General features: G+C 34.1%; 1 protein-coding gene across 8 annotated transcripts in view; it reads left to right on the top strand.

Moving 5' to 3' along the window:
* Positions 1-18655, top strand: part of CARF (calcium responsive transcription factor) — a 126195-nt gene that overhangs the window by 41415 nt on the left and 66125 nt on the right. For 6 of the 8 annotated variants that reach the window (XM_073218325.1, XM_073218322.1, XM_073218323.1 and 3 more), the window contains 7 exons: positions 173-293; positions 2498-2641; positions 4105-4338; positions 5941-6103; positions 6938-7001; positions 11744-11874; positions 12244-12613. In XM_073218325.1, the coding sequence (XP_073074426.1) occupies positions 173-293; positions 2498-2641; positions 4105-4338; positions 5941-6103; positions 6938-7001; positions 11744-11874; positions 12244-12613 (1227 nt within the window). Of the gene's footprint in view, positions 1-172; positions 294-2497; positions 2642-4104; positions 4339-5940; positions 6104-6937; positions 7002-11743; positions 11875-12243; position 18655 lie in introns of those variants that run through there. The other 2 variants (XM_073218326.1, XM_037009211.2) reach the window with 2 other exon arrangements.

The following is an 18655-nucleotide window of genomic DNA, read 5'->3' as shown; positions in this document are numbered from 1 at the left end:
TTACAATAAACTTTTAAATTTATGTATTTTTTCTTTCCTGATGTTTTCTTTCCTTAAAGTTGTGTAATTGAAAGTACAGATTTTGACATTGCCACCACCAAGTTATTTTTAATATAGTATCCAGTACAGATGAATACTTGAATTAATATCAATAGTTGGTTTCGACCCACAGGGAGTAGAGCTGTAGTAATGGAGTGTCAGTATGGGCCAAGGAGAAAAGGTTTCCAGTTAAAAAAAATCGGTGAGCGGGAAAGCAGGTCTTGTCAGCTCTACAAAGCCACTTGCCCAGCCCGGTAAGCTTTATTTTTTTTTTCTTTAAGTACTTATTTTTCAACAGTAAATATGCACATTTTTATTAAGTTTAAACTGTGCCAAAAAGTATACAATGAGATATTTTCCTTTTACACTGCCTCCAGTGTCCCCTTTAAGCCAGCAACTCTTACCAGTTTCTTGAGTAACCTTCCAAAAATATTCTGTTATAGGTATATTTATGTATTCTCCTTTGCCCTCGTAAGTGTTGAAGATGTCAATAAAGCTTACTAATATTTCCTTTCCTTAAAGTTGGATAGTAGTGTATCCTTTTTCCTGCTGTGAATACATACTTATTTCCATTCTGAACATCTATTGTGGTTATTTACTGAACAGTTGTTATGGTTTATACTGGTGTGAATAAAATGACATATATTACTGTATACTGTCTTTTTTCATTCCCAATATATAAAATTTCATTCCATATCAGTATATAAAAGGATTGTTTCCTTCTTTTCAGTGTTTTAAAATTGAGATATAATTGAAATAAAACATTAGTTTCATGATTCCTTTTTAATAGCATATAATATTCCATTTGTGGGTGGATTATCATTTACTTAATTAGTCCTCTAATGATGGACATGAAGGCTCTGAAAGGTATTCTTATTATCTGCAAAACTGCAGTCAATAATATTGTATACCTATTTGTACTCATACAAGGATATCAGTAGAATAAATTTCTTAGAATCACATTGCTAGGGCAAAGGTTATCTTCTTTTTAAGTGTTGACAAGTATTACAGAGTTGTTTTTAGAGAGATTTTACCAGTGATACTACCAGCAGTGTATGAGACTAGCATAGTAAGTTTTAGATAGGACTACAGAATAATCATTGCTCTGCATGAGAATGTAAAATGTGAACCAATAACAGATTCTTATAATGTCCTTTTCTAATATTCTTTTTTCAGGCATTGAAAGTGCTTTAAATTACCAGATAAAAATTTTGAAGATAATATGTAAAGGTTAGATTTAGTTGATCTTTGAGATATTTTATTTTAGCAGCACATTTCATATCACAAATTTTAGCATTCTCAAGAAATTTTTAAAGCCACTCAGAAGGTTTTTCATGGTTTATTTGATAATGCTAACTTTAGGCAAAATTTAGAACCATGAAACAACACGTTCAACTGCTTTTTAAATATAAGCAGTATAAAACTTTAGGTATGACATGGGAGAAAATCTTTATGTGAAGAAATAACTTTTTTCTCTTTCTACAAGTATTTTTTGAGTATCCACTCTGTGCCCAGCAAGTACATTAGGTGCCATGGGAAGGAGAGAGACTAAAAGAAGTATAAGATTTTACTTGATCATGGAGAACTTAAAATATTGTTGGGGTAGGTCAGGAAACCTGTGCTCCTAAAATAAAATGTCTATAAGATCAACTAAATCTAACCTTTACATATTATCTTTAAAATTTTTAAAAAATTATTAGAGAACATAATAATATAGTATATAATGTCATATGTGTAGATTAACTCACTATCTTCAGAGAAGGAATATATCCATGAAACTCATTAACAGGCAAGAAAATACAACAATCTGGATGCTAAAATTCAGATTGAATTTGAGTAGGTAGAGAATTAGAAGGAAGGTATCAGGCTAGGAGAATTCTGTAAATAAAGATATGGCATGATGGTGTTTTCAGTGTCAGAGGAGGAACATTAAGATGATAAACCTCATAGGTAAAGCAGTTTTATATTTGAGGTAACTGAAATTAAGATTAGGTAAATAAGATAGAATGATGTAGAATACCTTGAGTGCTGCCAAGAATTGTGTTCTTGACTAAAGAGCAGATACATTCTTCAACAGAGTAATACAAATGTAAAGAATTATTGTGGCATTGATAGGTTGAGTGGATTTAAGATAAAGAGACTGGAGGCCCACAAGCACTGAAGGAGGCTATTAAAGTAATCAGGCATGAGGTTTTTAGTTTCCAAGAGAGTGGAGACCAGACAAATCCAGCAAAGAAATGTTAATCTCCATAAATATGAGGTGTTTTTACTGAAGACATGATTATTGTTAATTTAAGTATTATATGCTATGAGTAAGACATATTGTTCACATAATCCTCTGAATGTTTTCTGTATTAATTGAATTTTCTTTAAACTTTAATGCTTGAAGTAAACTTTGATTGATAAGTTAGATTTTCTTCAGATTACAGTATAATGAAATACTTTTTCTTATAAAAAGGATTTACATTAAAAAGGTACAGAAGTTTCCTGAATATAGAGTTCCTACAGACCCCAAAATTGACAAGAAAATAATCCGAATGGAGCAGGAGAAAGCCTTTAACATGCTAAAGAAGAACTTGGTAGATGCAGGTGGTGTTCTTAGGTATGACATTTATATCGTTCTTTTATTTTACAAATTAATTAGCTACATTTGCAGGAATTCTTTCTGCAAGAAAAATTATACTTTTCAATTAATTTATTAAGAAATGGTTTTTTAAGATAGGTGTCACACCAGTAGTTCCCTAGGTATTAAAGTGATTTGCCATGTATAAGCCATTGAGTTTATCAGCCAGATGTTAATAGAGAATTCTGAGCAATGAATTCTGTATTCCATATGCAAGTTTTTCCCAAAATAACAAATATTTAGCAACACATTTCATTATGTATTTAGTACTTTGTTTCACATACTTATTAGGAGCCCAACTTGTAGTCACCTGTGTATTTTTTTTAACCAATCTTTGATTACTTATGTCGGTCAGAAATGAATTCTAAGCCCCACATAAAATTCTATTTTATACCTTTATACTTCAGGTTTTAAGTAAGAAGATATATTGGTTTCTTCATTACTTTCCTTTATGTGTCAGTCTAAGTGAAGAATTTACAATTGTCTAATGAGGTTAAGTGTGTGGTAATTTTTGTGTGATCTTTAAAAAAACTTTCAGATATATGAAAAATGAATAGTTAGTAAGTAGATCCTTCAGTTTGGAAAACATTGTGTATAATTTTTAAGTAGGCTTCATTTCATGCAGTACCAATCATTAAAGTGTTTGGCACAAGAATATCAATTAAAACAGCATCCTACCATACCAGTTCATTCTCCTAGCATTTGTTTTTTGCACTGCCTACTGTATGAAAGACCTATAGTCACCTTTTGGTTGGTTCTCTTGTTCATTAAGGCAGCAGGAGCTAGAGTGCTTTGGAGTCAGTATGTTGAACTCTTGTCAGAGAAGACTCTCCCACATAGTTTGAGAGAGAGGAGAGTGGGAAGCCACATTCACATAACTTTTATTACAATATATTATTTTAATTGTTCTATTTGATTGTTAGTTATTTTAGTTCAATGTTGATAGGCTCTGAATTATATCCACTTCTTGGTTGGAAGGATTGATTATAGGTCACAGAAGTTGTAATTTGGGGGCAATATGGTAGAAGAATGGGAAAATACACAATTCAAAAGATAGTGATTTAAAGAGTCACTATTTTGAGGTAAAATTTACTTAATATGAAATTTAAAATACAATTTCCATATATACTTAAATCCAGTGCCCTCCTTAACTTTAGGGCCATAGTGAAAGTCTGTAAAGGCTTATAAATATTTTTATTTAATTGGGCATAAACCAGTCTTGGAACAGTTAGGCAGAGGACATTTTTAATTTTATTTATATGTTTATTTTTATTTCACTTATATTTAATTTATTTTTTAAATGTGTATATCTATTTAATATGATATAATCATATATAATTTTTTCTTAAAACAATATTCCTTCTCTTAATGAGTGTTAACACAAGTAACTATGACTCTTGCCTTTTTCTAGTAATATAATTTTAAATATTTTCTCTTGCTAGGTGGTATGTACAGTTACCTACACAGCAAGCTCATCAGTATCATGAATTAGAGACACCCTGCCTCCCTTTGTCACCTTCCCTTTTTCCCATGTCTTCTCCTGAAGAAGAGGAAACTGCAGTTAGAGATGAGAATTGTGCATTACCCTCACGACTACATCCTCAAGTAGCACATAAAATTCAGGAATTAGTATCGCAGGGGATAGAACAAGTATACGCAGTAAGGAAACAGCTAAGGTACAGTAGAAACAAGTTGTACTTTTATATTTTTCAATTTTTTTTGTTGGTTTAAATAATATACTCAATATCACAGACATTTTCCAAGATGCTGTCATAGTATGTATCATATACCATAAATAGATTATTTATTTATTAAAATAGCCTTTTTTATGATCTGGTAATTTTTTAACAGTTGCTTGGCAAGCCATGAATAGTGATTCACATTACTCATTTGAGACATTTCATATTCAGATATGGCAAATGGACTAAATGATACATAAATTGAATTACATAATAAGTACCTTTATGGAAAAAAAACCCTTTGTAGAACCAAAGATTCTAAAACCTAGGCCAAGATACTAATTTCAAGTGATTTGAAATAAAATTAAATTGTATTACAACAAAAGAATATGGATAGTTCTTTGTTTAATGAAATTCTATATGTAGCACTCTGGTTCAATTTTATTGATACTCAGGATATAATAATAATTATTATTGTGTAGCACTTAATATGTGTGCACCAGGTATTGTGCTGAGCACTTTATATACACAATCTCATTATTCCTATGACTATAAAGCTGATATATTTATCCTCATTCTGAGATGAGATGAAAAAATGGAGACTCAGAGCAGTTAAGAAACTGACTTAAGAGGTAGAAGCAGAACTAAAATCTAGGTCTAACTCTATAGCCTGTACTCTTTGCCAGGATTTCTGACATTTAACTGATGTTGCTAACAATAACCTACTGTTTATTGTGTAGTCTGATCTAGACAACATAATGAGTATTTCCTAGGATTATTTCTTAAGTAATACATGGCTTTTATTTAACAGCTTTCTTAAGCATTTTATATTTATATCCACTGGAACTTTTTTAGATCAGAGCCAAAATTTGGTAAAGCCATCCACTATTTATTAACCCTGAATCTTAAGAACAGTGGTATAATATACCTCTGCAATGTGGTCTACCTGAATATAATGTACAAGACATATATAAATATATATAAAACTTTATAATTTAGGACTTTAAAAATATAATTATTTGGTAGTGCTGCCTTCTATTTCTATCTTCTCTTTTGTCTACTTATAAAATTCAAGCATATCATATTTCATTTGGTATTAATTAATGCCTTTTGGAAGCAATATGACACGATGTTTACGCATATAACCTGGGTGTAGGCCCTAGCTGTCTTAATTACTAGGTAGATGTATAACTTTGAGCACATTCCTCTAAATTCTGCAGCCCTCAGTGCCCTTAGCTGTAAAGTAAATTGTACTTACCACACAATATTACAGTAAGGGTTAAAGGAGATACTTGATGTGAAGTGTTCAGTACAGTACCTGACATAGCAAGTGTTGAAAAAAACTAGAATTAAAAAGTTATTCCTTTAAATTCATAAAAATGTCAAAGCTCACTCTAAGATATATAGGTGTTTAACCAGTAAAAATATTACGTTTCTTTAATCTACATGAATTCTGTGACTTACTATATATAAAATGCAAATTTTTTATAAAGCTGTAAAACATGCTTTACAGAAGTTTATGCTAAAGGAAATCTCTCTCCTTTGATCTAAAGTATATTGCTAGATTGTTTATGTTTTTCTATTTTATATTCTCCACAGAAAATTTGTGGAACGGGAATTGTTTAAACCTGATGAGGTACCTGAAAGACATAATTTATCATTTTTTCCAACTGTAAATGATATAAAAAATCACATCCATGAGGTACAAAAGTCCTTAAGAAATGGAGATAATGTATATAACTCAGAGATTATTCCAGCAACGGTATGATTACAGCTGTAATTCCTTGTTTTACTAGAGAATATTTCTCAGCTTCTATTACTGTTTGTCATACTTGGGGTGGGTGCTATTAGGCCATGTAATTAACTGTGATATAAGACAGAATTGTATCTTTTTCTTAAAATGTAAACACTGTGAACTCTCAGAGGATGATTTGACTAAATTTTTAAATTGCTCTTACAAGAAGAAATATCAGCAAATTTCTAACTCTGACTATAATAATAATAGTAATCTTCATTTAAAAATAAACATATTTTATCTCTATAAAAAGTATATGTTATTTGTTTAACAGATACCTTTTGAGTACATACTGTGTATATCTCCCCTTCCTTCTTAAACAGGTGGGTAGGTTTAAATAGAACAAACTTGAATACACAAAGTGATGATGTTGGCTGTATATGCCATTTAGGGATATAAATTTTATTTCATACTGCTATGCTGTAGTTTTCCCATGAATATTTCTGTGAGAATTTTGCCTACTCTGATGAAATTACTATAACTACCCAGGAACTACTAACTATAATACAGGCAATTATTCACTATCCAAAATTCAGGAACTAAAGCAGATATGGTTAGCAATGGTCCTTGCCATCTACACTTGCTGTCTAAATTTTGCTGTCTGAACTGGGGAAGTTAATGTATTTGGATAATAAAGTATACCTGTGCTTTGAGAATATGAACAAGTGAAGAGAGTAATTATAAAATAAGGCACAATTATACTATCATTGAATAAAATATGACAGTTGTATTGATATTTTAAAATATTTTTTCAATATAAATACTTCATTACTTTTATTGAAGTACATGTTCCAATTTCAGCTTCAATGGACTACAGATAGTGGGAATATTCTCAGAGAGACTGTGACAGTTACATTTGCAGAAGGTAGGTTATCTTGAATACCTCTAAAATATAAAATCAAACAGTGTTAAAACTGAATATATTTAGGAATTGTCTCATCTAGTGAAATCTTATGGATAAGGAAACTATGCCCAGAGAGGCAAGAGCCACTATGTTATGATTTTCCAAAATAATTCCAACTACTTAAATTTCCTCCTATAATCAGCTTTTATGCTTCTTTATGGTTGAAATTTTGAGGCTGATTACTAAGTACAGGTTACTATAAAGCTAGGCTAATTCCAATTGTAATAACCCTAAGATGCCTTGATCAGGAAACTATTGTCATATTTTATATGGTTTGGTTTTTCTCATACCTCTTACTCCTGTGTTCTCTCAATATTCCAAGCTTATTTTCAACCCTTTTGTTCTCTTCTGGAAAATAAAAATGTCTTTTCTCCTTTTCTGCATGGCAAACTCCTCTCACTACTCAAATAGCAATCTCTTTGCAAATAGCAATCTCTGGCTGTAAGTGCTCTCTTAATTTCATTCCCTGTATAAAGTTAAACATTCACTCTTGTATTTACCTTTGCATTTAATATGGTATCTTTTTGTTTACATGTCTGTATCTGTCATTAATGATTGAGCTCGTTGGGGGCAAGGATTGTGTTTATTCAAGTTAATATACCTAGTTCTTAGCATAATGCCTGCTAAAAAGTAAACACCTAAATAAATGCTTTAGCATAGATGAATGAGTAACTATATACATTACAATTATTTCTTTATTCTTTGGCTTATTTAACCTTTAAGAGTCACTTAGCATACAGAAGAATAACATTCTAATTCTTTAGCATTATTCATTTGTTCTGCACATTTTCACTCACTGTGATAAATGCTGGACATAAAAAAGAACACGTTTCTTGTTTCATTGAATTTAAAGTTTGGCAAAAGAAAAAGACACTAAATTAGTATGTTCTAATTAATTATTACTATGAGAAGTGCCATGAGAGAGTTGTACAAAATTGTGTGGGAATAGTGGTGGAGACATATAACTTAATCAGGAAGTAGGGAAATGACACTCGAGCAAGTCACTTTTAAACTAAGAAATGAAGAATGAATAGGAATCTTCAGTCAAAGGAATAGCATGTTCAAAGGCCAAGTAAGAAAGAACTTGTCATGTTCAAGGAACTTAAGAAAACTAGTGTGGTTTTAAGCATAGACAATGCTGGGAGGTAAAACTGGATAAGCGAACAGATTTAGGAGGCCCTTTCAGCTGTTCAAATGAAAGGTGATTGTAGTTTTAGACTATAGTTGGTGGCATTCAAACTAGATAGGGCAGATTTAAGAGTTATTTAAAAAGTAGAAGCCAAAGGCCTTGGTTATTGATTGAATAGGTGTGGGAAGTTAAAGAGTGGGAATTATCTGGAATAACCCCTGAGTTTGTTTCATGAGCTGCTGACTGGTCATGGCATTCACTGAGCTAGGCAGCACTGGCATAAGAATAGGGTATTGGTGGCAGTAGGGGAGAGACAGAAGAGATTACGAGGTCAGGTTTGAAAAGTTTGAGTGTCAGAGCCATTTTGATGAAATGGATTGTGGGAAGCTGTATTGGGATGGTTGGAGAATGAAGGGGAAATGAATGAAAATGTGGCAACAGTGTGGACCACTTTTTCGAGAAGTTTGCTATAAAGGTATTTTTTTGGGGGGGTGAGAATGTGTTGACATTTTATTTATTTTTAATTTTTATTGAGATATAATTGACATATAACATTGTATTAGTTTCAGATGTACAATGTAATGCTTTGATTTGTATACATTGATAAATGATCACCATAATAATTCTAGTTAACATCCATTGCCATACCATACATAGGTACAAAATTTTTCATGTGATGATAACTTTTAAGATCTACTCTCTTAGTTATAGCATTGCTAACTATAGTCACCATGCTGTACATTTCATCCCCAGGGTTTATTTGGCAATTCACACACAGTCACAGACATATAAACTGTTTTTATTGTGAGCTTATTGAATCTATGATATGATAAATTTGTTAACAATTAAAATATTTTTAATGTGGAGTTGTCCAAACTTTTGATCATGTTGTATCTTTCCATTTACTTAGGTCTCTTGTTTTTGTCTTAGTGATATTTTGTACTTTTCTTTGTAGAGGTCATGCTCATTCTTCATCAGACAGTTGATTTCTTAAAATCATAGGTTTCCAGACTCATTTGGTATTGTCTTTGTGCCACCGTAGCAGCAGGCTTATCTCCAAGGAACTTTGATTTCCTGAATTCCAGTTACATATTTATGGTGTAGATGGAGCTCTCCATGCTGAAAGTTGTATTCTATTTTTCTTAGATGGACGTTTACAAGACAATATTCTCCCCCACTTGTGTCTAGGAAAGTAAGGACAACTTTGTACAAATCCAAGTGTTCATTTCTTCAGTCCCTACAACCACTCTGCTAAGTCCTAGGTCCTCTGACTCAGGGTCTCTCACAAGCCTGCAATCAACTTCTCAGCCAGGGTCACACTCATCTCAAGATTCAGCTGGGGCAAACTCCTCTTTCAAGCTAACTCAGGATTGGTTGTTGTCAGAATTCTGTTCCTTGAGGGTTGATGGACTGAGGGACCTTGGTCCCTTGCCAGTTGTTGGCTGTAGGCTGCCATAAATTCTTTGCCACATGGACTACTTCAGAATGACAGCTCTCTTTATTAAAATGAGTGAGCTTTCATTCATGGTTTAATCATGTCTCAGGTGTCCTTCAGTCTCCTCAGAGGATAATGTTGTCTGTCATGGGAAATTGTCTCCTGTCTCTAGATGACCCACACCTGAGTCCCATGAACTCTGGAGTAAAGTGTGCTTCCTAAACAGCCTTTGTAGAAGGAAGGTTCTAGCATCTCCTAAGAGGAGCAGCAGCCAAGATCCTGGTGCCAAAGAAGCAGTGACAAAAGAGCCAAGCAAGAGCATCCGTGGCAGGGTGGCCGGTGAGAGAATGTGGTGGCAGAGGAGAGGCAGCACATGGAAAGGAGGCAGTTCTATATGCTAGCAGTCCAAAATCAAGGTTCCAGCTTTGCGGGTTTCAGGTGGGATAGTCCTCCTGATTTGCAGTTAGCCGCCTTCCTGCTGCATCCTCACAAGGCCTTTACGCTAGCATGCTGCTGAAGATGGCGAACTGCTCTTCTGCCAGCGTCATTTTTCACTGGACTCAGCAATGAGGGGTCAACTCCCGAGTGGGAGGTAGGAGACCTCTGAGGGAAGGTATTTTAAGATAGGAAAGACCTGACGAGATAGATGGAGATGGAAGGTACTTGATATCTTTGGTGATTTTGAGGAAATTCCTATCTGATAATTTCTCTTTTTTTAAAAAGTAAGATTGCTAAGAATGAAAAAAGATCTCAGGAAGGGTGGCCAAGATTTGAGGAAATGGGGATTATATTTCATCCCTAATATAGAGTGAGAAAAAGACTATAAGGTTATCAGATACAGGCTGAGGGTCCTGTTGAGGTTGATGAACATGAATTGGTATTAATGGTAGCAACGAGTTTCTTCTTCAGCTCATTCAGCTTCACAAGTATAGGCGCTGGAAGCCGTTTTCATCCAGAGTTAGGACTTTACCAGGGGGTGTGACTAAAGGACAGAAAGATAAGGTAGTTCAGAATTTTTGCAAGAGTGACTGAAATTATAAACCAAGGACTCTTAAGTTGGATGGGAAGAGAATTTTATTAAGGAAGAGGTTGATGGATCTGAGGAAAACAGGAATCCATTTACTGGAGGTGCACATGAGGTTGAACAATTGTACTGCAGTACCTGAGCAAAATCCCTACAAAAATAGGAGGTTGTGATCAGAGAATGGGATTTTTGAATTAGAGAATTTAGATATAGATAGTCCAGGGTATGACCATAGTAGTGCTCAACTGCTGCAGGGTGAAGGACAAGGACAATTAGAAATTAGAATGCCAAGAAGTGTGAGAGTGCCATTTAATTCTCTCAGCAGTCCTTTGAGGAAAATTCTCTTATTATCCTAATTATATATATGAGGAAACTGAAGTCTAGAAACCGAGTTAAATAGCATGTTGAAAGTTTCAGAGAAAAGCCAGAGCTTAAATTCATCTTTGTCTGACACCAGGGCCATTTAGAAAAATTACTTAGTTACAGTATGAAAGCAATAAATGGCTGTTGATAATTGGTTTTTGATTGACTTAATATATTTGGGCTAACGTATAAGAAATTAATGAAAAAAGGACTCAAAGTCCTTAAGGACAATACTTTAAAAATTGAGATATTGAGAAAACATATTTTTACTCCTATTCATTTATTCCAAAATAAGTTACTGAAAGAAATTCAATATTGTTACTATTGAGCACTCACTTTATGCCAGGCATTGTGCTAGGCATTAGGGCTACCAAAGATGAATTGAGTCTGGTCTTGGTAATTGATAGGCCCAGTAGATTTCATGTATCTAGAGAAGTTTAGGTGTAGTCATAGCATGGAAAATGAAACTAGACTAGATATAGAAAATCTTTCAAGGAAAAATGTATCCTATATCTCATCCTAGATACATTAAATTAAGCATAATGGAAGTTGAAGCTAGGAATTTTTTTTTAAGTTCCGATAGTGATTTTGATAAACTACCAGGTTCTGGAAATTGTGAACTAGATAACTTCTTAAAGTCCTCTTCAAACCTTTGACCTTATTTCCTATTCCAATTCTGATAGTAAAGGTTGGACTAAAGTATAGTACTCTAGAAACCAAAAGTTATTTTCTTAATTTTTTATATAATTTAGGAAATGCACCAGGAGAATCAATTAACACCAAAGTGGAAACAAATCAGACAAGGGGTGCTTTATCTCCAGAACCAGCCCACTCACTCTCCTCACTTTCTTCATTTCAGCCGAAAATATTTACACAACTACAGGTAGGTATCTAGAGAAATGGCAGATTTGAGGCCTTTCTCTTTCTTCCTCAATCTCCCTTCTTCTCCGAGAGATTTTACAGACTTGCTATAAAAATATTATATTGATCAAAGATGTTTTCATTGTTAATTTCTTGACTTTTTTATTTAAAATGATTAAACAATATGTTTTGAAAAAGTTTGAGTTAACTGCATGCGATAAAATTTAGTTCTTTTTTCCTTTGGTTTTTGTTTCTGTCCTTACTTAATATTGTTACTAATGATATGTTTATATTTTATTTTAATTATATATCAAAAGAGTAATATATCCTATGAGAAAAATCATACATAGTAAATTCAAACATTTTGATGTTAACTCTTTTTGGGTTAAAGGGTTTGCAGTTGCAGCCAAGATTCACTTCTCCTGATGGATCACAGGCTCTGCTATCAGTTAATAGCCACCCTTCCTCCAGTCCTTCAAGATTCCTGGATTCAATAGGAAGTGCTGTAATGAATAATAATTCTCTATTGCTTGGTCAAAGTCATAGCCTTCAAACAGATATCTGCCTAACCCAAAACAACAGTATTGCCTCTACCATGGATAGCCTTCCAGGACCAGATCAAACTTTGGTTGCAATGGATCAGCTGGTGGAGGTCGGTGATGTTGAGGATACAGAGAATCTGGGAGGAAGTGTTCATCGGATTCTGTTGGGAAATATACAGACCATTCCAATACAGATTATAGATAGCCACCCAGCTCTTAGTAAGTTAAAATCAATTTATGAGTTTTTTTTTAAGATTTTATGGACTATCATCACTGTTACACTCAGAAAAAACTATCATTTCTACTCAGTACATTTATAATATATAAAAAATAAACTAAAGTGAGAAAAATGAAAAAATTTCAAGAGGAGCTTAATAACTTCTCGGCTTTTTTTTTCTTTTTCTCTATCCAAATTATTCATTCCCTAATTACCGAATTTTACATGGAAAATCTGTGGTGATGTGAAATCAGGAAGGTCATTTTAGATTGCACTTAAAATAAATAAGACTTTAATGAAAAGGTATTATGGAAAAAATGATATAGACATGAAGAAAAATGGAATGAAGTGGGCAGATACAAAGGTTAAAAGGAAGATTTTGAGTTATAGACTTTTATGTTGAATATGGGATTTAAAAGGGAAGTAGTAGGACTTGGGTGCTAGGTTTAATCCAAGACCTTGTTACCTTTACTTTTAATGAACCAAATCAACATAGTAATAAACTGTTAACTCCTACTTGACCTATGTCACTTCTTTCACATAAATTGTTATAGACTGGGTACTTTTCTGGGAAAAGTTTTGTAGTTTGTTTTAAAGAAATTATCTTCATAGAAAGTATCATAGAAATCTTCAAAGGAATTATCCTTATAACATATTTTCCCTCCATTCTTTTTTTAAATTGAAGTATCATTGACATGCAATCTTCTATTGATTTCAAGTGTACAAGAGTGGTTCAACAGTTACGCACATTATTAATCCTCACTGCAACTAGTGCAGTTACTGTCTGTCAACATAGGAAGATGTTACAGAATCATTGGCTATATTCTCCATGCTGTACTACTATCCCCATGACCAATTTATATTATGATTAAGAATTTTTGTGCCATTTTATCACGCTCCCGTTCCCACCCACCTCTTCCCCTCCCTCATGGTAACTACCAGTCACTTTTCAGTGCTTATGAGTCTGCTGGTATTTTGTTCATTTTGTTTTGTTTTGTTTTAGATTCCACAAATAAGTGAAATCACATGGTATTTTGTCTTTCTCCACCTGACTTATTTCATTTAGCATAATAGCCTCTAGATCCATACATGTTGTTGCAAATGGCAGGGTTTCTTTCTTTTTTATGGCTGAATAATATACCATTGTGTATATACACCACATCTTCTTTATCCATTCACCTGTTGATGGAACCTTGGTTGCTTCCATATTTTGGCTACAGTAAATAACTTGGCCGTAAACATAGAGGTGCATATATCTTCTCAAATTAGGGATTTTATTTCCGTTGGGTAAATTCCTAGAAGTGGCACAATCGGTTGTATGAGGAACCTCAATACTGCTTTCCACAGTGGCTGCATCAGTTTACATTCCCACCAACAGTATAGGAGGTTTCCCTTTTCTCCACATCCTCCCCAACACTTGTTATTTCTGGTCTTTTTTTCCTTCCTTCTTAGTTGTCATTCTTCTGGGTAAGGAAAAATGTGAGACAGTTCCTTCCAGAAAAGAATCAGTGCCTTAAATTTATTGAAAGAATTACTTTTAAGAAAATTTATCCATAGGCCTTGTCAGTACTAAGAAACTTTAGTAGAAGAGAGGGAAAATGAATATATGTGAATTAATTCTCACGACAACACCATGAAGTAATTGGTGGTGTCCCCATTCTACAGACGGGGAAACCAAAGCTCAGGAGGTTAACAGGAAAGAACAACAATCCCATATGAGCAGTCTGAACTCATAATTAACAAAACTAGAAAAAGAAGAACAAATGAGTCCCAAAGTTAGTAGAAGGAGGGACACAATAAAGATTCGGGCAGAAGTAAATAAAATCAAGAATAAAACAATAGAAAGAATCAATGAAAGCAAGAGCTGGTTCTTTGAGAAAATTAACAAAATAGATAAACCCTTAGCCAGACTTATCAAGAAAAAAAGAGAATCTACTCACATAAAGAGAATCAGAAATGAGAAAGGAAAAATCACTACAGACACCACAGAAATACAAAGAATTGTTAGAGAATACTATGAAAAATTATATGCTAACAAACTGGATAACCTAGAAGAAATGGACAGCTTTTAGAAAAATACAGCCTTCCAAGGCTGACCCAGAAAGAAACAAAATATGAACAGGCCAATTACCGGCAACGAAATTGAATTGGTAATAAAAAAACTACCTAAGAACAAAACCCCTGAACCAGATGGCTTCACCACTGAATTCTATCAAACATTTAGTGAAGACCTAATACCCATTCTCCTTAAAGTTTTCCAAAGAGTAGAAAAAGAGAGAATACTTCCAAACTCATTCTATAAGGCCAGCATCACTCTAATACCAAAACCAGGCAAAGACACCACAAAATACGAAAAATCACAGACCAATATCCCTGATGAACATAGATGCAAAAATGCTCAAAAAATATTAGCAAACTGAATTCAAAAATACATCAAAAAGATCATCCATCATGATCAAGTAGGATTTATTCCAGGGATGCAAGGATGGTATAACAATCGAAAACCCATCAACATCATCCACCACATCAACAAAAAGAAGGACAAAAACCACATGATCATCTTCATAGATGCTGAAAAATCATTTGACAAAATTTAACATCCATTCATGATAAAAACTCTCAACAAAATGCGTATACAGGGCAAGTACCTCAACATAATAAAGGCCATATATGACAAACCCACAGCCAACATTATACTTAGTGGCAAAACTGAAAGCTTTTCCTTTAAGATCAGAAACAAGACAAGGATGCCCACTCTCCCCACTTCTATTTAACGTAGTTCTGGAGGTCCTAGCCATGGCAATCAGACAACACAAAGAAATAAAAGGCATCCAGATGGCAAGGAAGAAGTTAAACTGTCCCTGTTTGCAGATGACATGATACTGTACATAAAAAACCCTGAAGAATCCACTCCAAAACTGCTAGATCTAATATCCGAATTCAGCAAAGTTGCAGGATACAAAATTAATACACAGAAATCTGTGGTATTCCTATATACTAACAATGAACTAGCAGAGAGAGAAATCAGGAAAACAATTCCACTGACAGTTGCATCAAAAAGAATAAAATACCTAGGAATAAACCTAACCAAGAGAGTGAAAGACCTATACTCTGAAAACTTCAAGACACTCATGAGAGAAATTAAAGAAGATACAACTAAATGGAAACACATCCTGTGCCCATGGATAGGAAGAACTAATATTGTCAAAATGGCCATCCTGCCTAAAGTAATCTACAGATTCAATGCAATTCCTATAAAAAATCCAACAGCATTCTTCAACAAACTAGAGAAAATCGTTCTAAAATTCATATAGAACCACAGAAGACCCCGAATAGTCAAAGCAATCCTGAGAAGGAAGAATAAAGCAGGGGGGATTATGCTCCCCAACTTCAAGCTCTACTACAAAGCCACAGTAATCAAGACAATTTGTTAGTGGCACAAGAACAGATCTGTAGATCTATGGAACAGACTAAAGAGCCCTGATATAAACTCAACCATATATGGTCAATTAATATATTGTAAAGGAGCCATGGACATACAATGGGGAAATGACAGCCTCTTCAACAGCTGGTATTGGCAAAACTGGACAGCTACATGCAAGAGAATGAAACTGGATTATTGTCTAGCCACATACACAAAAGTAAACTTGAAATGGATCAAAGACCTGAATGTAAGTCATGAAACCATAAAACTCTTAGAAGACAACATAGGCAAATATTTCCTGAATATAAACATGAGCAAGTTCTTCCTGAACGCATGTTCTCGAGCAAGGAAAACAAAAGCAAAAATGAACACATGGGACTACATCAAACTAAAAAGCTTCTGTATGGCAAAGGACACCATCAACAGAACAAAAAGGCATCCTACAGTATGGGAGAATATATTTATAAACAACATATCCGCCGATGGGTTAACATCTAAAATATATAAGGAACTCACACGCCTCAACACCCAAAAAGCAAATAACCCGATTAAAAAATGGGTGGAGGATATGAACAGACAATTCTCCAAAGAAGAAATTCAGATGGCCAACAGACACATGAAAAGATGCTCCACATCACTAATCATCAGGGAAATGCAAACTAAAACCACAGTAAGATATCACCTCACACCAGTAAGGGTCGCTAGCATTGAAAAGACTAAGAAAAACAAATGCTGGTGAGGATGTGGGGAAGGGGAACCCTCCTACATTGCTGGTGGGAATGTAAGCTAGTTTAACCATTGTTGAAAGCAATATGGAGTTTCCTTAAAAAACTAAAAATAGAAATACCATTTGACCTGGGAATCCCACTCCTTGGAATTTACCCAAAGTATACAACTTCTCAGATTCAAAAAGCCATATGCACCCGTATGTTTATCACAGTACTTTTTACAACAGCCAAGATATGAAAGCAACCTAAGTGTCCATCAGTAGATGAATGGGTAAAGAAGAGGTGGTACATATACACAATGAAATACTATTCAGCCATAAGAAAGAAAGAAATCCTACTATTTGCAACAACATGGTTGGAGCTGAAGGACATTATGCTCAGTGAAATAAGCCAGGCGGAGAAAGACAAGTACCAAATGATTTCCCTCATTCAATGAAGCAAAACTGAAGCAACAAAATAGCAGCAGACTCAGAGACTCCAAGAAGGAACTAGTGGTTACCAAAGGGGAGGAGTGTGTGAGGACAGGTGGGGAGGGAGGGAGAACGGAATTGAGGGATATTATGTTTAGTACACATGGTGTGGGGAATCACAGGGAAAAAGATTTAGCACAGAGAAGGCAAATAGTGAATTTGTGTCATCTTACTACACTGATGAACAGTGCCTGCATTGGAATATGGGTGGGGACTTGATAATATGGGTAAATGTAGTAACCACATTGTTTTTTCATGTGAAACCTTCATAAGAGTGTGTATCAACAATACGTTAATAAAAAATTAGAAAAAGAAAAAAAAGCTCAGGGAGGTTAAGCAATTGTCTAAAAGTGACAGAGTGATAATTCAAACTGAGATCTGTCTGTCTCTAAAGCTTCTTTCCGTTCCAACATGCTCCCTCCTTCTATGTTGTGCCAAGGTATTCCTGGGAGCTCTAATTCAGATTGTGCTAAAGGGAACCCTCTTTGGATCTGAACTTGCATGGTTTATCAAGTTAGATCATGATCTGAGGGACTATTTCACTGAATATGAATTCTCAGGGCCACTCACATCCTTCCTCTACTGGTTTTTTCTATAGTTGAGCTAAACTCTAACACATTTCAATGTGACAAGCATTAGGTGTTTTTAAGACACTTTCCTGAACAAATAGAGTCCCCTTAACCTCAGTTCCTGATAGCAACCGAAAAACTGATATTCCTGACAAAGTGAAAGATTTTATCTATATATCCTACATGCCAGTTCATAACAGTGCTGCTGGTAAGCTACATTTAGATTAATTTGGCCGTAAGTGCTTTGAAATCAGAATGGTAATTGCATTCTGCGATGTTTCAAATGAGCAAATACATGGATTGTAAAGCTAAGTCATAGCTGTCATTTAAGATGGGGCATATTTTTTCTAAAGTGCTTACGTAGTGAGGTTTCTTTGGGGAGGAACATTTCCCTTGATAAATGACCACATAAGGGAATGGTAACACATCTGTGAATTTGTATGTAGTGATAATAATCTGTAATATGCCTGTTCTTTGCAAATCAAGTCATTTTCAAGTAATGGGAGGCTTCCTGACTTTTATTCACACATACTTTTAAAGACAAATTTAAATATGAAATATTCCTAATAATTTTATAAAATTATAGATTGCTTTTCTGTCAGAGTATCTTTCAAGGAGAATAACTTAATAGTTTTTTCGGTATTTTCTTCATTACTAGAAGCACACTGAAAGACCTTAATAAGAATGACTATTAAGGTGTCAGAAGCACTGAGTTCTCAAATACACCAGATACTTTCTAAATTACTGAGTTCTTTTTCCAAACTACTGTTTTTTGCTTTGCTTCTGAGTTCATGTAATTCTAAAGATTCTGGTGCCAGAAATTATATTAACCTTTAGGATTTTTTCTGTTATG

Source organism: Manis javanica, chromosome 12 (genome assembly GCF_040802235.1).
Source record: "Manis javanica isolate MJ-LG chromosome 12, MJ_LKY, whole genome shotgun sequence".
Classification (NCBI taxonomy): Eukaryota; Metazoa; Chordata; class Mammalia; order Pholidota; family Manidae; genus Manis; species Manis javanica.
Note: the sequence above shows the minus strand (reverse complement) of the source record. Positions and strands in the feature narration are given on the sequence as shown.